This window comes from Eubalaena glacialis, chromosome 4 (genome assembly GCF_028564815.1).
Source record: "Eubalaena glacialis isolate mEubGla1 chromosome 4, mEubGla1.1.hap2.+ XY, whole genome shotgun sequence".
NCBI lineage: Eukaryota > Metazoa > Chordata > Mammalia > Artiodactyla > Balaenidae > Eubalaena > Eubalaena glacialis.
This window is the reverse complement of record NC_083719.1, coordinates 186,105,721-186,128,573: the sequence shown is the minus strand read 5'-3', so window position 1 is coordinate 186,128,573 and position 22,853 is coordinate 186,105,721. Positions and strand designations below refer to the sequence as shown.

The window sequence follows — 22,853 nt, the reverse complement described above, 5'->3', positions numbered from 1 at the left end:
TCCTAACCACTGGACCGCCAGGGAAGTCCACGGAATCGCTTTGTACTCCCTTGTGGGGCGAGTTTCTTGCACTCGGCCTAAGTTGATTTTTGTCATTTTTTAAAGACTCCCGGCCAGGCAGCTGTGCATCCAGGCTCCTTCATGGGCCCGTGTGGGCTGCCTGCTCTCCCCAAGGCTGCCAGGGGCCCTCTGTCTCCCGCCAAGCTGGCTCCCTACACCTTTAGGGCCGGCCAGGATCTGTGCACAGACGTCAGGTTCCCTGAACCCCTGATATATATATATTTTTTGATAAATTTATTTATTTTTGGCTGAGTTGGGTCGTCGTTGCTGCGCGCGGGGTTTCTCTAGCTGCGGTGAGTGGGGGCTACTCTTTGTTGTGGTGCGCGGCCTTCTCATTGCAGTGGCTTCTCTTGTTGCGAACCACGGGCTCTAGGTGCGCGGGCTTCAGTAGTTGTGGCTCGCAGGCTCTAGAGCACAGGCTCTGTACTTGTGGCACACAGGCTTAGCTGCTCCGCGGCATGTGCAATCTTCCCGGACCAGGGCTTGAACCTGTGTCCACTGCACTGGCAGGCGGATTCTCAACCACTGCGCCACCAGGGAAGCCCCCCAATATTGTTTTATTTTTAAAATTTGAGATATAATGCACACATATTAAAGTGCACCCTTTAAAAGTACACAGTTCAGTGGTTTTTTTAGTAAATTCAAGAGTTCTGCAGTCATCACCACCATCAATTCTAGAACATTATCAGGAATTCCCTGGTGGTCCAGTGATTAGGACTTGGCACTTTCACTGCTGAGGGCCTGGGTTCAATCCCTGGCTGGGGAAATAAGATAGATCCCGCAAGCCGGGCGGCGTGGCCAAAACAAAAAAATGATCATCGGCCAGAAAATGAAACCCCCTACACTTGCGCCATTACCCCCAAGCCCCCTACAGCCCCAGCCCTGGCAACCACTCATCTACGGATTTACCTTCTCCTGACATTTCACATGCACGGAATCAGACACTGTGGCCACAGTAGTCAGGGTTCTCCAGAGAAACAGAGCATAGCAGAGGTTTATCATAGGAATTGGCCACACAATTATGGAGGGCTGTGTGTGATTCAGTCCGAGGTCAAGGGCGCGAGAACCAGGAGCTCCAGGGCAGGAAGAGAGGGACGTCCCAGCTCAAGAAGAGAGAAGGAACTTGCCCTTCTGCTGCCTTTGTGTTCCACTTGGGCCCCTGATGGGTCGGATGACACCCAAATGGGTGAGGGCGGATCTCTCAGTCTACTGAATCAAATGCTAATCTCTTCCAGAAACATCTGCACAGACACACCCAGAAATGTTTTACCAGCTATCCAGACGTTCCTCAGCCCGGTCAAGTTGACACCTACAATTAACATCACAGCGTGCTTCTGTGTCTGGCTTCTCTCACTGAGCATCATGTTCTCAAGGTACATCCACATTGTAAACGAGTGTCAGTGCTTCTCTCCTTTTTATGGTGGAGTGATGCTCCCGCTTGTGGAGGGACTAGATTTTTTGTATCGATTCATCCCTGGATAGACGCTTGTTTCATCAATTTTTTAAAATAAATAAATAAATAAATTTATTTTTGGCTGTGTTGGGTGTTTGTTGCTGCGTGCGGGCTTTCTCTAGTTGCAGTGAGCAGGGGCTACTCTTCATTGCGATGCGCAGGCTTCTCAGTGCAGTGGCTTCTCTTGTTGCGGAGCACGGGCTCTAGGTGCGCTGGCTTCAGTAGTTGTAGCACGCGGGCTCAGTAGTTGTGGCTCGCGGGATCTAGAGCGCAGGCTCAGTAGTTGTGGTGCATGGGCTTAGTTGCTCCGCGGCATGTGGGAACTTCCCAGACCAGGGCTCGAACCCGTGTCCCCTGCATTGACAGGCGGATTCTTAACCACTGCGCCACTAGGGAAGCCCAAGCTCCATCCTTTTAAAAAATGTGTTCCTTCCACCTTCATGGAGGAGGGGTAGGGGATGGGGAGGAGTGAGAACCCAATTGGCAGGGGTCCTGTCGCAACCCCGGAAGGGGACGGGGGAGGATCTAAGAGGTGGCACCGGGCCACAATCGACCCCTAGTGACAGGTAACAGCTGCACTGCTGCCCCTTCCTGCGCCAGGACCTGAGCCCAGGTCCCAGGGTGACTGGAGAAACGCACTGTTTTTGGTGAGATGCTCTTACTTACTGTGTGGAGCTGCTCCGGCTGCCCCGGCGCCCACACCCCTGCAGGGCCCTGTGCCCGTCCCCCCTGCCCCCTGCCCAGGGCTCTGAGAACAACAGTCTCTGTGGGGCAACCTGCTTCCAAGTCCTTCAGTGACCACGGAGGACTGGGGACGGGCTGGGCTGCCGGGCAGCCTGGGCGTCAAACACCTGAGCTCAGCCCTGGGGGCTGATGTGAGGGCAGGGGCTGGGGGGTGGGCGGTGAGCAGATGGGCCTCCAGCCGGCATTCAGTCTGGGCCCTGGACCCGGGGAAAGGCCTCACCCTCAGTCCTGACCTGCCCGCTTGGGAACCCTGTGGCCCACCAGCCCGAGGCCTGTGGCTCCCGCAACGGACTGCCCGGCACACAGCTGGGGTGCCAACGCCACAACTGGATTTTGCACGGGGACCATCTGGGGGCTCGGTGCAGGGGAAGACGAGCAGCCCCCAGCCCCCGACACGCCACTTCCATATCCATCGAGAGGTGCCTGGATGGAAGGCCGGCTGTGCTCCTTTTCGAGCCCCAGGTAATTCATGCGAACAGCCCTCCCGGCCACGGGGCGCCCGCCCACTGGCTCTGGGCCAGCGACCAGCCCAGAACACAGAAGGCACAGAAGTGGGTGCAGGGAGCTGAGCCGGGTCTGCAGAAGGGCAGACACCACAGCCTGGTCCACAGCCGACTGGCCCAGGGCGGGTGAGAACGGGCGCGCAGGCTGAGGGGAGGACAGAGCGTGGCACGGCCTGCCCGCCTGGGCCCCGGGGAGAAGGTCAGGGCGCTGCCCGCGCCCTCGCTCCGCTGCCTGGCGTCCTTTGTGGGGACGAAGGGCCGGAGGCAGGGCTCCCGAGGAGCTCAAAGGCCAGGGAAGGACACACGGGATGGTGATGGTCCAGACCCACCCTACCGCTCCAGTGGTGCAGCACCTTCTCTGAATTCCTACTGCCACCAAAAAACACCCCTAAGGCCTTTTGCGAAAATTGCTAGGACCCAGGAAGGTGGTCCCTTGCTGTGGTCCAGACTTCACCAGCTGCCAATGACCAGAGGGAGGGAGCCAGCCGGCCGGCCGTGAACAGGAGAACAGGACACGGGGACAGGGACAGCCACAGCCGGGCTTCCCGCAGCTGTGCCCACAGCCAGAACCAGCTCCCGCCAATCACAGCCTCCGAGATGCCAAACAGTGATGGGCGAGAGGCCGGCAGGAGACTGACACCCCCTCACTGGAGAGCCGGCCCGGCCGCGGTGTGGGGCACCATCCCCGTCTGAACTCACCCCACAGCTCAGCTGTCTCCCAGTGACCCAGACGTGTCACCAGCGGACAGCAGCCTTCAACGGCCCCAGGGCTGATCCCCGAACAAGGTCAGAACTTCCCCCAGAGTGACGGCCCCCATGCCACTCCTGTGGTGGAAGGGATGGCAGTCAGAGACCAGGACTGGAGTCTTGTTTTTAATGGCTGCGTTTCAAAGAACCGTGTTTTAACCAGGGAAGCTCCCCAGGAAGGGGCTGCATTAGTGCAACAAGGGGGAGCCTTGACGCCAGGCTCTCCAGACACGTCCAGGTGGAGACTTTTGGCCCAGGCCGGCCGCCAGGGACTCAGGGGCTGGGGGGACACGCGGCCCCTCCCCCGCCCCGGCGGGGCGCTAAGGCACCTGGCCCGCTGGGGTGGGCAGAACCCCGTGCCGTCAGCAGGCCGGCGGCTCGCAGCCCTCAACCTGCAGCCCTTTGCTCAGGAGGAAGGCGTCCTGCTTGGGGTCCCGACCCAGGAAGAGCCTTAACATGACGCTGGCGTCCTCGGAGCCGCCCGGCCTCAGGATGCAGCTTCTGTAGTCCATGCCCACCTGCCGAGAGGGGGCGGGGCTGCAGGATGGTGGAGTACCCCCTCCCCTGGCTCCAGGGGCCATCAGCATCCAAGGGAGGGGATCTGGGGGTGTGGGTGTGGCCACCTCTGCTGTGGCTGAACAAAGGGCAGGGGAGCAGGAGGTCCAGGGCAGGGCCCTCAGGGCCGGGCAGGCCCAGGCGGGTGGCACAGGCATCTAGCCCCAGGCCGAGGACCGCGTCTTGGTCTGCGCGGCAGGCCGGCCTCTCACCTTGCCACTCAGGACGCCCTCCTGCTTGAAGCGTGTGTGGAACATGTCCGCGGAGTACACCTCGCTCCACAGGTAGCCATAGTACTGGGCATCGTAGCCGCCTGCCAGGTGGCCGAAGGTCGCAGGCATGTTGGTCCCTGGGACACACGCGGAGAGGCTCCTGCCCGGCCCCCTGGCCCGTCAGTGCCCCTTCCCGAGAGCTGGGGCCTCAAAGCAGCCCTGTCTGAGACCCCTGCCACTAGAGGGAGTATTGGCCCAACACTTGTGGAAAACGGGGACCTTGCGGGCAACTCAGTGGAGGGACACAAATCAATCTTCGCCCACTTTCTGCTGAAGCTCACGAGGGTTCACCCCTAAGCCTCTTACAAGGTCAGCTGCCGAGGCTCCGAGGGATGAGTGAGGGCTCGCCCTCCAGCACGGGGAGAGCGCGGGTTAAAGCGCTCACGAGGGAGTGAACCGCGTGTCCGCACCGACACGCACGCGTAAACCTCGTCGATGCGTTCCTTCCGGGGTATGAATCCCTCTCCTGCCCCTTCCAGGCTCTCCAGAAAGCACGTGCAGAGCCGCCCACCCCACCCTTGGCCTCCACGGGCCACAGCGGGAGGGACCAGCCCAGGAACCGAGGCGGGAAGAGGCCAGAAGTCCGCGGGCCTCGGCCGGAGCATGTGTCGGTCCCCCTTCACACGCCACCATACGATCCTCCTGACCCGGGCAGTGGCTGCCACCCCAACCCCTAAGGTGGGCCCGGCTCGCGCGTGGCTACCTGGCGTGGCTGGGACCCCGAGGATCTCCTGGGAGAGGCGGGCATACTCCTGGGCCGGGTCTGCGGGTGTCTGCGTGTGCAGGGCCTGGTCCACCTTGGCCAGGACGATCTGGCGCAGGTTGAAGAGGCCTGGGGGGCGGGAGGAAGGAGACGTGGGACTGGTTCTGTGTCCAGGCCGCCCTCTCCAGCCGGGCGGTCCGGGAGCCCCCTTCCCTTCCCTCGGCCCGGCCGCACCTGTGTTGGCCTGCCGGGACTTGATGAGTTTGTCCAGCAGCTCCTGGGGGACGGCGCTGCCCGTGCGGTAGTGCTGGGACATCCTGAGCAGCGGCTCCACCTCCCACACCCAGTTCTCCAGCATCTGCGAAGGTGCCTCCACGAAGTCCCGCTCCACGTGTGTCCCGCTGAACATGGCGAACTCGGCCTGCAAGGCGGGCTGTGGAGCTGCAGGAGGGCCCATCCCGGACCCCAGACCTGCCCGGGACACAGGGGTGCAGAGAGCCCGCCATCCCGTGGATCACCGCGCCCCCTCCCCACCCATGGAGCCAACACTCTCCAGCCAAAGCCCCGCACCCACGAGGCAAAGGCGTGGACACGGTGCATCCGGATGGCAGCCGTTGGCAGGTGCTCTTTGCTCCTCTTTCGTGCCTGAAATTCTTCCTGAATACACGGCGCCTGACGCAGTGCGGCTGGAACCCAGGCCCGGCAGGTGTGGGTCCACACAAGCCCAGTGACCCCGGCATGTCCTTCCCAGGCCCCAGGGAGCAGGGCAGACGCTGCCTCCTCACTCCTGGGTCACTCGACCCCCAACTTCCGGTTCCAGCCCCAACTGCAAACAAGCGTCCTTCTCACGGTCTGCTGAATGCCCCAATGTGTGCATTTTTGTGTTTTTGGGGTGATTTCTCTGCTCAACACGGCTCCGAGCATAGAGCTGAAGTGTTGGCTGGTGTCCCAAGTGCAGGAGGGCGGTGACGTGTTCACGGGGACAGTGCGTGTGTTAGATGAGCTTCCTTCAGGCGAGGGTTACAACCCCGCCGTGAGCGAATCAACAATTGCTATCAGACCAGGTGTCTTTAAACAGAAACACACATCACATGTGGCTGCGTGGGGATCGGTGGTGACAACGTGGTGACAGAGGGTGACCCCCAGCCTCACACCACAGACAACACTCCACCATAGTGGACAACAACAAAATGAAAGGCTTGATTACAAAACTTCTAGGCAGAAAAGGCAGAAGAAACTAGGCAGAAAAAACTCAGTGCCTCAGGTTAGAGAAGGATTTTTTTCCATAGGACACAAAACGTGCAAGAAAACAGTTAATAGACTGAACTTCAAAGTCAAAACCTTCTGCTCATAAACATACTAGTAATAAGAGGTCCCTCCACACACGGGGACGTCCCTCAGCCACGCAGAGGGGTGAAGCCCTGACACTCACTACCACGTGGATGGACCCTGAGAACACGATGCTCAGTGAGAGAAGCCAGACACAGAAGGACACAGAGGGTGCGACTCCACTGATGGGAAACATCCAGAACAGGAAGATCCACAGAGTCAGAGAGTGGGTTCCTGGTTGTCAGGGGCTGGGGAGGGGAGTGATAGCTAAGGGCGGGAGGAACATTTTTGGGGTGATGGAAATGTTCCAAAACATGGCAGTAGTGACGGCTGCACAGCTCAGTGAACTGTCCCCACGCGCTCCGGTGCAGCCTGTGAGAGCATCGCTCTCAGGACGAAGGGCTGACCGCAGGAAGACTGAGCGAGCAGTGGGTCCTGGGCCCGGCCGCTCGGCTGGGGGCCCCACGTGGGGAAGTCACTGGGACTTGCTGAGCCTCCATCGAGACTGGCAGCAGCCCCAGGGCCTCACTGGGTGCGGCGTTCCCCGCCCCAGAGCCTTCCCTCTGGTTCTCATCACTGGCTGTCACCAGATTTGCAGGCAACGTTCCTTTCTTTTCTTTTGTGTTTTTTAAAGGCAACTCTTGAGTACATGTATTTAACATGTAGGGAACCAGCCCTGACACCTTGATCAGTGGCTTCCAGCCTCCAGAGCCTCCAGGACATCCATTTCCGTTGTTTACGTGCCCAGTGCATGGGGTTTGATGATGGAAGCTGACACCGAGGGCGTCGCCACGTCCGGGGTGACGTCAGCTGAAGAATCCCGCGGCGAGGACATGCCTGAGGACCATGCGCGCCGGGGCCCTCCCCCACTCCTGCCCGCAGCCCAGCGCCCGCACCCACCTGGGAGCAGAGCTGGTGCATCACGTGCCCAAACTCGTGGAAGTAGGTCTCCACCTCATCGTGCTGCAGCAGGGAGGGCGCGTCGGCCGTGGGCTTGGTGAAGTTGGCCACCATGGCTGCGATGGCGATCTGGCGGCTCCCGTCCTGCCGCAGGCAGCCTGGCTGCAGACCGAAGCAGGCCGCATGCCCGTACTTCCCTTCCCTGGGGAGGGACGCGGGGTGAGGCCCAGCTTCCACAGAGGATCCCCGGCCCACGGCCGACATGTACCCCCAAGCACACACCGAGGGTACAGGTCCAGGTAGAACTTGCCGATGACCTTGCCCGAGGCCGCGTCCCGGACCGCGTAGAGCGTCACGTCTTCGTGCCACACGGTGGCGCCCTCCTCCAGGTCGAAGGTCAGCCCCAGCAGCTCCTGGTAGATGCCCAGCAGCCCGCGCGTGACCACCTGCATGGGGAAGTACTCCTTGAGCAGGTTCTGGTCCACGCGGTAGCGCGTCTCCTCCACCTGGTTCATGTAGTAGCGCAGGTCCCAGGCGTTGATGCGCCCGTCAAAGTGCAGGCCCCGCCTCTCGCACTCGGCCTTCTTCAGCTCCAGGATCACGGCCCGCTCCTGCTCCCCGAGGGGCTTCAGCTTCTGGGCCAGCTCATCTGCGGGCGGAGGGGAGAGGCTCGGCTACGTCCCTGTGGCGGCCCCCCAGCCGCCCCCCACCCTGCGCCCCTCGAGGCAGAATGAAGGGTCCAGGAAGGCGACCCGCAGAGGCTGACACAGTGGGGTCTCAGGCAGCACCACGTCCAGTCAAGGTCCGCCTGACCCCGCTCCCCACTGGGCCCCAGGGGGAGGCGGGGTTACCTAGGAAAGTGGCCACCACCTGGCTGGTCTTGGCCATGTTCATCTCCAGCACGTAGTCGGCATGCGTGCTAAACCCCAGCAGGCGGGACTTCTGCGCCCGCAGGCTCACCAGCTCCCCGAGGATCGCGCAGTTCTCCTGGAACCCAGAGACGGCCGGCGCTGGGGACCGTGGGCCATGCCCTCCCCGCGGGGCCCCGGGCCAGGTCTCTGCGGGTGGGCAGGGCTATCAGGCTGCTGGCGGGCACAGCCAATCCCCCTCCCTCCTCCTCCTGGCCCAGATTTCTAGACACTTTGGTGCTGTCCTACCACGTGGTCTTTATAAACACAGGTCCTTTGGAACCAGAAAGGGTGTGAACCGTGATGGGCTCTAAGGTTGAGGGTGGGAAGCAATGCGGCCAGGCTCTCCAGGAGCCCCCGAGGGGCCTCCCAGGCTCAACAATACAAACTCGGCTGCCGTGCAGACAGTAGCTCATCCCCACGGCGCCGGAACACCCAGCCCCTGGACGGTGAGATGCCTGTTGCCGCAGGTGGCCCGGGGCTCGCCGCTGAGGCCCGGCCCCAGGCGTACACCACCTTCTCTGGGGCCACCTCTCCAGTTCTGCGGTGGGGTTCTCCTGGGAGCCCCCAGTCACCACAGGACCAACGTGGCCTGTCTGCAGCTCGAGAAGGTGGGGACACAGGACTGTCCCCCGTGCCCCCCACATCACCCGCGAGGCCGAGCAAGCACCAGTGGTGTCTGCGGGGAAGACGAAGGGCTCATGCACAGCCCCCATCTGCTGAAGATGCTGAACGGGAGAAGCACAGACTGCAGCCACACGCGGTATGGACCAAACACAAGTGTCCATGCAGGAACCGATGTCTGAACGTCAAGGCTGTGCCCGGGCCATAGCGAGAAGGCCCAGCCCACATGCTAGGCACAGAGAGGGGATGCGGGGGGGGACATCTGCGAATCCGAGCTCCTCGGGCATCCGGCAACACCCCAGAGGGAGAGGACCTGAGGCTAAGGCTCGAGAGCAAGGGAGCAGAAGGGCGAGCTCAGGAAGAAGAGGCTCAGACTCCTGCCCCGGGGGCCTGGGGGACGGAGCCAGACCCCCGGACACCTGCTAGGGGCAGGGCGAGCTCGTGGGGCCCCTGCGGGCACTGAGCCGGCAGAGGCAGGCTCCGCACCTCCTTGCACCGACAGTTGAAGGCCTCCTCCGCCTTCCTCCTGGTCTCGGGCACGTGGCACTTCTTCAGGAGGGGGAAGTAGTGCGGGTACTTGAGGGTGACCTTCAACTTCTCGTCCTCGGTCTTCTCCAGCGAGTTCAGGAAATCCTCAGGGAGCCCTCCTGTGGGAGCCAAATCCGGGGGCTCTGAAAGGACCCGCGGGCTGCCCGACCGAGGCGGGAAGGGAGGGCGTCCCTCCCGCGTGGGAAGCGAGGAACGGGAGCCAGCAGGGAGCACAGTGCCTGGTGCGGCCCACCCACACGCCCACTTCCCACCTCTGCACCCAAAGGAGCCAAGTCGAGGGCTCTCCCGCCTCAGACAGCTGCTGCTCTCCTCATCAGGATGCCCTCGGGGAGGAAAAGCTATGTTCAGCTCCACCCAGGCCAGCCTGCACCGAAAGACAGTGTCCACCCCGGGACAGGCTCCAGGCTGGGACAGCATCCACCCCGGGATAGGCTCCAGCCCGGGACGGCGTCCACCCCGGGATGGCATGGGCTGCCGTCTCTTCTGTGTCCTTTCTGGGTGGATGGCACCAGTGGAAGGCAGAAACCGCCAGGCAGCCCTGACTGGGCGGTGCCCCCACCCCATCCCAGCTGCCAGCAGTGCTGCAATGGCTGGCCTCCAACCTGGCCTGTCCTCCTAGCGTGGAGACCTGGGTGCATCGCCCTCAGACTAAAACCTCCAGGGACCTGTGTCTCACAGCCTGGGCGATGCAAGGCCACCGCCCCTCATGCCCCGGCTCCGACCTCAGAGGCCAGTTCACTCGGAACCCTCGCCACCCAGCTCAGCCCTGGGGCCTGGGAGCTGAGGGAGGGGTGGAGGAACCCCAGAGGATCCCCCTCAGGTGGGTCGTCTCGGCGGGCCCCGACAGGTGTGCCCGTGACTCTAACCCTAACCCAACAAGAAACAGCTTAGGGAGAGCCGCCCTCGCCCTGAACCGGCTCTTCCTCCCTACTGGGACCGTAAGACCCTGTGACTCTCTCTCAGCCTCACGCTCATCCAGGAGCCGGTTCTCACTGTTGGGCAAGGTGGTGAAAGCATGGAAGGGGCGCCACGAGGCGAACCTAAGGTGCTCGACCTGAGCTGAAGGCACCGGTAGGCACTCATGGGTGTGTGGCGGCGCGTGTGTGTGCACACAGCTCTTGTCAGCTGAGGGGGCCTAGAAGCGATAGCTCCCAGCATCTGGGAGCACACCCAGCAGCCAGACCTTAGTTCTGACTATCCTGCCAGGGCCAGGCCGGGCTGGGCCAGGGAGAGGACAAAGTGAGCCCGGCCCACCCCGTGTCAAATAGCAGGTACTTGAAGAATCACAGGGACACGTCCACTTGAAGGGGCTCCTCGAGGCCACATTGGGACAATGAGCATCTAAGTAAGTGATGACAGCAGGGGACCGTACCCCGCCAGAAAGACCAGGACCTGGAAGCCCACAGATACAAAGACATTGGTCGGCAAGTACTGGGTGACGGGGCAGGGCAGGGGGGGTGAGTTCTGACTTACAAGAAGATACAAACTAAGAGATTACACAGAACTAGTGGGTGAAAACAAATGAGAGGAGCCAACCTCCAAGCTTCTCTGGAGAAGCGATTGACTATGAACGGAGAATGGCGCCTTTACAGAGAAGACGCCTAGAGGAAACTGCCTTAGGACTGAGATTTAGGGAAAGAAACCAAAGTGTTACGTTTGTATATGACTCTCTCAAGAGAGGGAGGGAGGGAGAGGGAGAGGGAGATGGAGAGAGGAAGGGAGGGAGAGGGGGAGAGGGGGAGAGGGGGAGAGGGAGGGAGGGAGGGAGGGGAATGGAGGGAGAGGGAAGGATGGGGGAGGGAGGGAGGGAAGGAGAGGGGGAAGGAGAGAGGCAGAGGGAGAGAGGGAGAGAGAGGGAGGACAGGAAGCAGGGAGAAATCAGAGAAAGAACACACCATCTATGTTTCTGTAAAATGACGCCAGGGATCCTTCCACAACCAGGAGAAAATAACCCAGCGAGGCTCCTGCTCAGCTGGAACTGAAACTGCAGACGGGGTCAAACCCCACCAGGCTGGCCACACATGTCCAGCCGCCACCCCAGCCCTGTGAGACAGGTCACCGGGGCTCTGAGTGTCTGCCCCACGGAGCTGGGGTTCACCCTCTCACCCGGCAGGCTGGGCCATGACAGCAGGGCCCCTGGGCTAGACAGATGGGGGGAAAAGCAGCCCCACAGGACAGCTTGTGCCAGCAGATTCAGCTGCCAGTTTCCAGAGGCCTGGGACCACCCTTTGGCCCGTGAACGCCAGGAGCCACGTGGGTCTTGCTGCCCAGGACAGGGGGTTGGGGACCAGAAGTTAGGGCAGCAGAGGTTGGCGTGATGAACCTGAAGAACCTGCCTGGGTCAGCGTGCATCCATGGGTGTCCCCAAAACCCAGCCGCCCAGAGGCAAACGAGGTGTCACATCTTATGCAACAGCCTGTTACACAGACCGGTGAGGATGCTCAGCCCCATCTGAACCCCGGGCAGAGGTGACAGGCCGCTGCCCACCTGGCCTAGATTTTGCAAAACTATCAACGTGGGAAAGACAGAAGCAAGTTTGTAAAAGGCTGAGGAACCGATCAACAGGGAAGGAGCCTGGAGAGACAGGAACTAAATGCGATGCCTGAGGCCTGGCTCAAGCCAGATGGGGCCAGAAACGTAAAGACCGCCATCGGGACGGCTGGGGGACCGCTCCACGCTCTGCTTCCCGAGGGGGGCCTGCACCCGGGGACTCAGGAGGCACCCTTGCTCCTAGAGACGTGTCCGGAGGCCCCGGCGCAGGAACAGCACACACGGCATCCACGTAGGGAGGCCGGGCCTGGGGAGCACACGGGGTTTCCCTGGTGCTATTCTTGCCACTTCCCTACAGGTGTGAAGTTTTCAAAATAAAGCATTCGAGGAAGAGGGCAGAAGTTGAAAAAGCCGCCCAGGCCCCAGCCCTTCAAGACCCCACGCTGGATCAGGTTGGGGAGAACCCTGTGAGATTAAAGAAACATCACAGAGAGAAGGGTGGGGGTGGGGTCTCGGCGGACAACTCCCTTCGGGGCAGAATCTCGGTAGACAGACCGCAACCGTCCCCAAGGAAGGATCCAGAACCTTGGGAACCAAACACTTTGAGTGCCCCAGCGGAAGAAGGCCCTCCTGGGGGTCAGGGGCACACAGATGCCTCTCCACCACCCTGTGGGGCCCGCACGCACCCAACTCCTCGCGCGTGAATGGCAGGAAGGTCGTGTCCTCGTTCAGGTTCTTGTTGAAGTCGATGCACAGGAGACTCAGCTTCTTCTTGATGCTCTTGATTTTCTGACGGAAGAAGACGGCCGTGAGATCGGGGGGCGGGGGCACGGAGGCGGGTTAAGGGAGAAGAGGCGGATGAGAGGAGGGAGATGGGAGAGAAAGGGCCTCGGGTCCTAACTGTTCGGACCCTCCTCAGGAGTTACCCCAAGGTGACAGCCTAAGTTTCAGCCATTTCAACGGAGCTAAGTTTCTGTCCCTTCAGGGTCTATCTGGTTTGCAGAAACAGGGAGAAATGGACCAGCCTGGGGGAGGGAGTGACGTGGGGCACAGAGGAAGGCACCAGCTCCCCGGGGCCCCTGCCGGGGCAGCAGCAGGCGGGGCGCCTCGAGGACCTGCCCAGGCTGCACCCCCTGACCGGCCCAGGACTCAGCGCGCCCGGCCCCGCTCCCAGGCTGAGCAGACGTGCCTGTCCGAGGACAGGAGGGGCGCTGGGGGAGCGTGCCCGCTGGCTCTGCCAGGAGCAGGGGCTCGTCAGGCATGCCTGGCTCAGAACCAGCCCGAGGGATGCCGGGCCTCTGTGGGCAGCAGGCGCCGTGCCGGGCACTGGCCTCCCTGCAGCCTCACGGCCCCACGGGCCACGACTGGGCAGGAGCACAGGGCGCCCTGGGAGGGCGGGGCGGTGCTCAGGACCCTGCCCCGCGCCAGCAGGCCGCCTCTCCTGGGCGCCCTCCTCCCCGGGCGACCCGTGGTCCCTCCAGCCAGTGGTTCTCAAGTGTCAAGGCCGTCTGCGCAGCCCCAGTGTCCACACCCTCACCTCCCCCAGCTTCGAAGCTCCACGTGCCTGCCGCTGCGCAGGACTTCGGGGCCCACGCGCCCGGGACCACCCTGGAGGCTGGAGTCCCACAGTCCTCCGAGTCCCGGTTTCCTCCACCACAAGGCACAGCACCGGCCGAAGCTGTCGCTGAGCCCTGGGTCGGGCCTGGTACCTGCGTTAACCGCGTCGTTCACTTTCTGATGCAAACCAGCCAGCGCAGGGCTGCACCCCAGCCCCTTCTGTACGGGGCTCCCACACTCGGGGCCACCGTCCCCCTGCCCTCATCACCCCGGAGAGGCCCGGAGTCCCGGGGTCATTCTAGCCGATCCTGAGCCTGCTCCTTCCCGGTGACCCACACCTCAGGCTCTTGTCCCCAGCCACGCGTCCCTTCATTCCTGCCGAACCCTCGTGCTCCCGGGAGGCCCTATGTGACAAGGCGTGCCCCTGCCCAGAACCATGAGTGACAAGCTCTTTCCTGATCTGCTGGCCTCACTGTTCTCTGTCCTCCACACAAACCAACTCGGTCACCACCTGTGAGGGGGTCCTCGGGTCACGCACGTTGCAGATGGTGAACAGGGACAACGGGGTCCAGTGACCAGCCTCCGGGGACCCAGCCGGTTGGTGGCAGAGCTGGGTCTGATCCTGGCCATCAAGATGCGTGTAACCACGGCGCCCATGCCGCCCACCGAGGTGACGCCCTCGACCATGGGTGGCTCGCCGTGCCTGCCCCCCTCCCCACCCCACGGGGCTGCCTCCCGGGAGGGGCCGGGCTGCCCATCGCCCGCCTGTCCAGGGTGCCGCAGGGACCCCGTCCTGCTGGACCAGGAGTGGGAAGAGCTGAGGGCTCTGGGGTCCACGCTGGGGGCAGAGGGGTGTCAGGCAGCTGGGAGGACCTGAAGGGACAGGCCCCCCAGGGGGGGGACCTACTGGGAACCCGCGCGGCCGCAGGGCTCAGCCCAGAGAGGAGGGAGGGGGTGAAGGCGGACGCCATGCTCTTCAGCCTCCCGTCGCCCCCAGCCTCCGTGCCCAGTGGGAGCCGCACTGTGAATTACGGGAGAAACGGGTCGGGTCTTGGTCCCCAGTCCTGGCACACAGCTTCTAAACCTAAAGCCACAGGACGGGTTGCATCTTACAGCCCCACTGCCTGCCCACCTCCTGGGAGGGGAGAGGGACAGGGGTTGCAGCGTGAATCAGTGGCCCATGGCCAACGATGTAATCGTGCTCATGGAACAAAATCTCGGTAAACTCGGGGTTCAGAGAGCTGCCGGGTGGGTGCCTGCAGGGGGCCTGGAAGCCCCAGCCCCACCCCACGCCTCCCCACCTCCTCCTTCCACCTGGCTGTTCCTTTATAATAACCTGGTGGTCTAGTCTGTGGACTGGGTGCCTGTGTTCTGGGGGCCGCGCTAGCCAACGAACAGAACTCGGGGTGGGCGCGTGGGAACTCCTGACACAGCCTGTCGGCCACAAGCGCAGAAGACGACGTGGACCTGTGGCTGGCGTGGGCCGAGCCCTGACCCGCGGGCTCTGACTCTGGGTAGATGGAGTCCGAAATGAACTGTAGAAACCCGGCAGTCCCAGCGCTGCAGCTGTGGGAGCCCCACGGGCCTGGCGTCGGGACGGAAGCTCTGTGGGAGCGGGGGCTGAGGGTGGAGTGGGCTCGGAGGAGGGGGGTCCTTCCTTGAGACCCTCCCAGCAAAGCCACGGTGGTGGGGAGGGCCCGGATGAGGCGGGGCTGGGGTGGGATGCAGGGAGGGGCCCACGCCGCCTGTGCCCTGGGGAAGCCCTGTGACCCAGAGGACCGAGGGCAGAGCAGGTGCAGAGGGAGCGCTGGTCCACGTGGACCTTCCCTCCTGGGATTGAGGCGGCAGAGAGATGGGCAGAGGCCGGCACGCGGGGCCCAGGCCAGGCGCTCACCTCCTGCGTCTCCTCGGGCAGGTGGAGCCCATTCCTCCTGCCCAGCCTGATCAGCCGCTCCAGGTACCGCGACGCCTCTGGCCTCAGCGAGTCACTCTGTACCTTCTCCTAGAACAAGATAACCAAAGTTCGCAGCAAAACATCGAGACGGTGCCCAGTACTGGTGAGGCAGCAGAGAACAGGGGAGTTGTCGCTGGAGGGAGCGGAAGACAGTGCAGCCACTCTGGAAAGGAGCTGGCCAGTTTCCTAGAAAGCAAAACTTCCTAACAAAGCAGCCATCGCAGGACTCGGCAACCGCAGTCATGGGCACTTACCAGGAAATGGAGACTGAAGTCCACACAGAAGCTGTACACAAATGCTCGCCTGACTGGGAAGAGCCCCAGACCGAAAGCCGCTGGGGACCTTCCCAGGGCAGTGGATGACAGGGGCAGTTGTGTCAACGTCAGGATCCTGCTGGGACGCTGACTTTACTCTCACAAAAGGTGACATTGGGGAAAACGGGGCAAAGTAGCCGGGACCGCTCTGAATCATTTCTTACAACTGCACGTAAACCTACAATTAATTCTGTCAGTGGAAACTTCTGTTAAAAGAAGTACTGCCTGCGCTTTCAGAGGCCCCCGCCCTCGTGTCTGCACAAAGCACCCAGGGGCCTCCCCTGGTCCCGAGGGATACGCATCAGCGGGTTCTAAGAACCACCCACCAGCCACGTGAGAAGTATCTGTGGTCCCCCCGACACAGGCAGCAGTGCTCGGCCGGCGGCACGGAGCATCCACAGGAAGGCAGGAAGTGCACACACCTGTTACTCGTCCCTAACTTCACGTTGGAGACTGGACGTCCCCTCTAGGTGTCCCCAGCAAGGTCGGGAAAGTGAGGTGACTTGTGGACCCGGGAAGGCATTTTATGCTTCTTCTCCTCCCTCCCACTCGTCTTTGTCACGTCTCTAACGTCGTCTGCTGTGGTCCAATGGCCCCACCGTGAAACTCACCACCTTCCCCAGGCCCGGCGCACAGCCCATGGTGCCCACTGCCCACCTGCGGGGCCCCCTCCAGCTTGACACCTCGTAAAGCCTGGGGAGCGGAACGACCCAGTCTGAAGACGCCCCGCCGCGCGCTCACCTGCAGCCAGACGATCCTCTGGTACACGTCCTGCCTCATGCTCATCTCCACGTCGAACTCGGACAGCTTCTTGTCCGCCTCCGTGCTGGCTGTCCGGATGTCCTTGGATGGGGAGACGTGCTGGGGGAAGTCAAGGATGTTCCTCTGAACTGAAACGGGGAGATGACAGGACAGGTGTGAAAACGGCCCCGGGTGGAAACGGATGGGTGCCAGCCCCAGGCTAGAGATGAGCGGTTACCCCCGTCCTTGGGGACTCACAGTCCAAAAGGGAAGGAACTTAGCTCAGGACACCCCAAGCCAAGAGGGACCGGAACAGGGAGCAGGACGAGACTGGAAGAGGCCAAAGGGACTCGGTGCCAGAAAAGAGCCACGGCTGCCCATGGCTACGCTGCGGCTCACCAAAGATTTTATACTTCACGGCACACGTGTACGCTTCGTGAGACAAGACGTGGTGTGGCGGCTGTGAAAGCACATGCTTCAGCTGAGTCACCACGTGACCTGCAGACCCACCCCCAGGTGCACACCCGAGAGTAACGGAACATCCTCCACCCAAAACTTCTACACACGCCACCACAGCTGCATGATCCGCAGTAACCAAACAGTGGACACGACCCAGACGCCATCAGCAGATGACTGGACACGTGTCCCTCCACACACGGGAGCATCGCTTAGCCGTGAAAAGGGGTGAAGCCCCGACACTCGCTGCCACGTGGACAGACCCTGAGAACACGATGCTCAGTGAGAGAAGCCGGACACAGAAGGACACACAGTGTGTGATTCCACTGATGGGAAACGTCCAGAACAGGCAGATCCACAGACACAGTGGGTTAGTGTTGTCAGGGGGTGACTGCTGATGGGGACGGGGCTTCTTTTTGGGGTGATGGAAGGTTCTGGAATTGGATAGTGGTGAAGGCTGGATATGCTAAATACGCTAAAAACCAATGACATCTATGCTTTAAGTGGGCAGATTACATGGTATGTGAATTCTACCTCAACACAGCAGTGTTTAAAAAAGCATATACTTTGTATGGGGGAGACCTGAATTAACATCACAGTTTGGTGGCTTCCATGGTTCCAGGCCACCGAGATGGCCCAGGTCTGGTGGGTCAGCTGCAGCGTGGAAACCTCTGCAGGGCAGTCACCGGCTAAGCTGACTAGGCCAGACACAGTGGGGCTCTGGGCGGGTCTGATGCCGGTGGCCCGAGAGCAAGCCACGAAAAGGACAGAAACAGTCTTTTCTGTCCGTTTGGGATTTGCAGGCTGTGACTGCACTGAGTATGACAACGAAACAGCAGAGTGTGGGATTAGTCCAGGTGGCTGGTGTGGGGAGAGGGGGCACAGGAAGGGGCGCCGGGGCGGAGCTCAATCTGTGCTCAAAGAACCCGACGCCCAGCCAAGCAGAGGGGAGGGGCTCCCCGGCTGGCACGAAGCCCCCAGATGGGGCGCAGGACGAGGGGCAAGGCGGCACATGGCCGGGCCCCAGAGGCCACGTCGAGGGCTCCCACCTTCACCCCCAGGGCAGTGGGAAGGCACCGGAGTTGGTCGAGGGGAGTGCCATGGTCCAATTCTAGTTTTCTTTAAAATTACTCAGGCTACTGAGGAGAGATAGAAAGAAAAGGCCACAGAAGTGGAGTAGGAGAGACCAAATCACGTCTGGCAGGGTCCCTCCCGAGGTGGGAATTTGCATCATCCACACTCCATAGCCTCCTGCCACAGATGAGAGGGGAGACTGAGCCCGCCACCCCCTCCCCCGCCCCCGCCAGAGCAGGGGACTAGGGGGCAGAGCTGGCCTGTGGGCTCTTCATCCGCTGCCTGAGCCGCAGCCCTCACCCTTGGGCCCAAGGCACACTGGGCCCCCCCAGGGCGGATCCTCTGGAGTCTAAGCCTGCAGGCCAGGGGCAAGCAGACCCTGCACGGCGAGGCGTCAGGAACATGTGAGAATCCCGCAGCTGGAACTCAGGGATTCTAGACGGTTCCCAGAAAAACAGCTGTTCTAGAGATTCGGACACAGGGGGTCTCCTCGGCTCAGAGTTCTCTGCCTCATCAACCTCTGCAGAGGGGGCTCTGGGAGGCGAGCTGTGTATCTGACATACAAAGGCAGCAGACAGACCCCGTGGAGGAGAAGAGGGAAGGACCCACTAGGTGGCGATGAGGACGCTTCAGGGTATCAGGGGACCCAGGGCGCCGTGGGAGGAGAAAACCAAAGGGGACCAAATTCAGCGGCTCAGAGAAAACAAACAGATCCCGGGGCAGGCACACGGGCAGGGGTGAGAAGGGGCTCCAGTTTCAAGGCTGGCACGTGAGCCGGCTCCCCGAGAGGAGAGCTGGCAGACACTGTCTGACGCTGCCATTCTGGGCCCTCGGGGACAGAGCAAGCTGGCCGGCCCGGGCTGCCTTTCTCCACCGGGCCCCCGGGGAGGAGGTGGTGTCGCCCGGTCTGGGCAGGGCTCACCTGTGTAGGACACCTCCACGTCGGCCAGCGCCTTGAGCGTGTTCTCGTAGGACACGTCTTGGAGCTCCTGGGAGCCCACGCGGTCGTACACGTGCTTGGTCTCCTCGATAAGCTTGGTGGTGAGCTCCCCGATTTGCTGGGCACTCAGGTCCCACCGGAGGTAGTTCACGGCCGAGCACGGTGCCGCCACGTCCAGGGCGTCTCCTGCACAGGCTGGACCCAGAAAACAGAACCCCACACCCGGTGTGTCTGCTTCAGGCTCGGAATCAGGGTCAGAGTAACAGGCCGGGGAGAGTCCAGTTTCCCGGAGCAGATGGCGAGGCCCCAGGGCTTTCTGGGGACGCACAGGGCAATCGGCTCTCTAGAGCACAAGGTGATCCTGCCCCCAGGGGACACTGGGGGATGTCTGGGGACGTCTGTGGTTGTCACCACTAGGGAGTGATGCTCCTTCCTCAGCGAGGTCAGGCGTGCTGCTCAACACCCCACAGCAGCCAGGACCGCCCCCAGGAGAGGCCCCGCCCCCGAAGTCAGCGGTGCTGAGCGGGATATCCGGCATATACCTGCGTTTCACTGAAAGAATAACTGGACTGCAGGGTGGTACCCCCAACCTCCCTGAATGGAACCTGGAACATCTGTATTGTATTACTCCTCTAAAAGGGGGAAATCTGATTACTGTGACGTCTCTAGCCCCAGGAGTTTTTGGAAACAGGACTGTGGTCCTATAACAAGAGCTGTCGTGTTTCCCTGGTGGCTCAGTGGTTAAGAATCCAACTGCCAATGCAGGGGACACGGGTTTGAGTCCTGGGCCAGGAAGATGCCGCGGAGCAACTAAGCCCGTGCGCTACAACTACTGAAGCCCGCGCGCCTAGAGCCTGTGCTCCGCAGCAAGAGAAGCCACCACAATGAGAAGCCCGCGCACCGCAACGAAGACCCAACGCAGCCTAAAATAAATAAATAAATTAATTAATTAAAAGAAAAACAACAGCTGTCACTTAAAAACCTTCTTGTGTGTTCCAGGGTGTTTTGACCTCACTGAACTCTCAGGCAGTTCTGTACTCTGCATCCTATGTAGCTCTACTTTACAGATGGGAATCCTGAGCTCGCCATGATGCCACAGGCAGCAAGCGACAGAGGTGGGGTTCAAAGTCGGGCAGCTTACTTCCACTGATACACACTAAGTGGCGGGGGGAGCCTCTTCACCTCAATAGAGGTTCGATTTTTCTGGCCAAATGACTGCTTCAAATTAGAGAATATCTTTGCAGAATATTTTGGATTTCAAGAACTGCACAAGAGGGTCTGTGAGTCTGCATTAAATCTGGTGGTAAAGAAGGGCTCCAGGAGCTCAGGAAAGGCGGGAGGTCCGAGTGAGGTGGAATTGTCGGGAAAATCTTTTGGAGGAACTAGGATTTGAAAACTTGGAGCAGGCACATTCCTTTCATAAATACTTACTGACTGTCACCTACATGCCAGATCTCTGAGCTAACAATCCTGCAGCAAACAAGGCAGACAACATTCCTGCTTCCCTGAGGCCTGAATAACCATAATTATGATTATCATCATTAATACAATTATTATCATCATCATCACAATGGGCTGCAGAAAGAACAGAAAGAGGATAGGTGGGCAAGAGAAAATTCCAAGAGGCACCACTCAACATCCTGGGCGATTTTCTAAAATACAGTATGCGGGTGGCATCGCTCCCCTAAATGAAAACCCTTCCATAGCGCCCCTTTGTGCTTCCCATAAAAGGGACTCCCAGCTGTGCTCCAGCTAAAATGACTTGTTGCTCTCCAAACGCCCTACTGGTGCGCTTGCCTCCCCGCCTTTGCCTTCGCGATTCCCACCACCTGGGACGCTCCTCCCGCAGGACAGCTGCTTCTCCCCACGGGGTCCAGGCTGAATGAAATGCCACCTCCTCCGAGAAGCCCTCCAGGACCGCCCTCCCTAAAGAAGCACCACCAGCCCCGGCACCAGGGCACCATTGTCTAAAGCCCTCGCTTAATTTTTGCCTGTTGAACGTCCGTCTCCGGCTCTGGAACTGCGTCTAGAACTCCCTCAGAGTCCACCCCAGGGCCAGACCCATCCTCAGCAGAAGTGACACGGAGTTTGCCGAATGAGTGAAGCGCTGGAAAAGTTGTTAATTCATTCGGCAACCGAGGGTTCGGGGTTCCGGGCTCGCTGACCCCCCTCCCCTGCCTGGGCCCGGGTCACTCGAGAGTCACTGGGCTCCGCTCTTAGGCCCCAGGGGCCACCACGAGGGAGGGGGCGCGCGGCTCCTGGGTCCGGCGAGCGGGGCCACACCAATGGGCGGCCGGTACCTGCGGGGGGCTTCATGGCTGGCGGGTGTGCACCGGTGACCTGTCCCTCCACCTGGCCTGCGTCGGCGTAGCGGCCGGCAGCCTCCGTCCACTCAGCCGCCAAAGCCTACGGAACTGAGGTGCCCACCACCCGCGCACCAACTGAATGCTGGGAGACGCGTGCGCCGGACGGCAGGGCGCACGCGCACCCCAGCTCCGCCCACAACCCGAGGCTGCGCGCCCAGGCGCTGACTCATCCTGAGCATGCGCTGGAACCACCCCCGCCCGTCATTGGCTCTCAGTGGTGAGAGGGCAGAGCCTTCGGGGAGGCGGGGGAGAGGCGTTTCCATGGAAACCCACACAGCTGGCGCCCTGGAGCCTTCGCTAGGTTCTCTCTGCCAGTAGTTCGCTTGGGCTTCTAGCTCCTGTATTAATTTGTACTTGCCTCCTTTCTACCTTTGTTGGGTATCTGGCTAGTTTTACAAGTTTTCTCCCTCATTTAAGGTCCTCCGTGGTCGCTTCCCATATCTCAGGCTCTTATCCCATTCCCAGCATCCTGGCCAGCTTCTAGCATCTAATGAACAGAGATGGTGCGCCACATATGTTAGCTGAATCCAGTTGGTCAATTAAATTAAACACACATTTATTTAAAAAACAGAAATGTAAGCAAGTATCATTGAGAAAGCTTCAGTGAACGGATCTAGGACTTCAAACAACAGGTGTTTTGGAACAGTGCAGTTACCAGACCTATATCTAGGGTTGTCGGTTAAAACAAAACCTTGAACCGTCTAAAGTACCCAGAAAGAAAAAGTTACGAGAATTAAACCGGCCCCAAAACCCACCTCCTTTATTTCTGCAAAAGAAATGAAATGAAAATAACCCAGGGTGTTAAGTGTGCATGCGTTTTAAGTAGGATAAAAATGTATTAGGAGAACGCTTCTGGCAACTTTAACGCTAATTTACTAGGGAATTTCTCGTTACCCACCCTAGGTTTTTTTCTCTCTTGAGGACATCAAGTTTAGTTCTGTTACTCTTCATTTTCGCTGTTTCCTGTACCTGGAGTGCTTTCCTTCCGTTCTCCAAATCCACGTGTGAAAGAGAGGCCTTCCCAAACCATCCCAGCCAACTTACCCCCGCCCATCACAATCACAGCACCCCACTTTTTCCTCATAGCGCTTGCCATTAAGTAAAATTTGTTCATTTGTGTACTAGTTTACTAGTTTATAGTCCGTCTACCCCAATACAAGGTAATGAGAGCAAACATTTTGCTGGCCATTATAGTTGGTGTGCAATAAATATTTTTCGACTATTAGACATCTGCTGTAAACAAATATCTCTTACTTTACTCTTATGGATTGAATAAATGAAAGAACGCACTTGTAGGTGGATGGGTGGGTGAATATGAACAAATATGTTCAAAGAACGCCTGTAATACTCTGGGCGCCAGATACCCAAACACAGCTGCACCACGTGGCCGACTCTACACCACATGACGGCTCCGCCAACCCACAAGAGTCCCCCACTGTCCCACCATGCACCGCTCCATTCCGGCTGTAGAGGACTAGTCAGTTCTGATTTCCGCCCTCCGTTCGGTCGCAGAGGTCAGTTGCCCTAACGACCAGCTTGTCCCAGCCTCTAAATTGCGTCACTTCCCCCCCAAAGCCAGCCTAGATAATTGGTGCGCCTGCGCAGAATGAAAGC

At 60.3% G+C, this 22,853-nt stretch overlaps 1 protein-coding gene across 4 annotated transcripts; it reads right to left on the bottom strand.

The window, feature by feature from the left end:
* Positions 1-3,620: 3,620 nt before the first annotated feature.
* Positions 3,621-21,310, bottom strand: THOP1 (thimet oligopeptidase 1). 4 transcript variants are annotated; one of them, XM_061190883.1, is made up of 13 exons: positions 21,174-21,310; positions 18,856-19,068; positions 16,404-16,552; positions 15,289-15,396; positions 12,524-12,626; positions 9,285-9,445; positions 8,118-8,253; positions 7,549-7,915; positions 7,267-7,468; positions 5,272-5,458; positions 5,038-5,166; positions 4,275-4,411; positions 3,621-4,025 (listed from the first exon to the last, which is right to left on the bottom strand). In XM_061190883.1, exons 1-13 carry the CDS (start codon positions 21,187-21,189, stop codon positions 3,870-3,872), a joined length of 2,064 nt encoding a protein of 687 aa, XP_061046866.1. In that variant the 5' UTR covers positions 21,190-21,310; the 3' UTR covers positions 3,621-3,869. The 4 variants fall into 4 exon arrangements, with proteins under 4 accessions (XP_061046866.1, XP_061046867.1, XP_061046869.1 ...); XM_061190884.1 differs by having other exon boundaries at positions 4,275-4,375; XM_061190885.1 differs by having other exon boundaries at positions 3,937-4,025; positions 4,275-4,434.
* Between the last annotated feature and the right edge of the window lie 1,543 nt (positions 21,311-22,853).

What these genes read in the sequence shown, in the direction of transcription:
- THOP1 (XM_061190883.1), bottom strand. An exon ending in AGAGGATCGTCTGGCTGCAG is followed by an intron (nt 15,397 to 16,403) that starts GTGAGCGCGCGG and finishes ATCTTGTTCTAG; the next exon opens with GAGAAGGTACAGAGTGACTC. An exon ending in GGTGGTGGCCACTTTCCTAG is followed by an intron (nt 7,916 to 8,117) that starts GTAACCCCGCCT and finishes CTCCGCCCGCAG; the next exon opens with ATGAGCTGGCCCAGAAGCTG.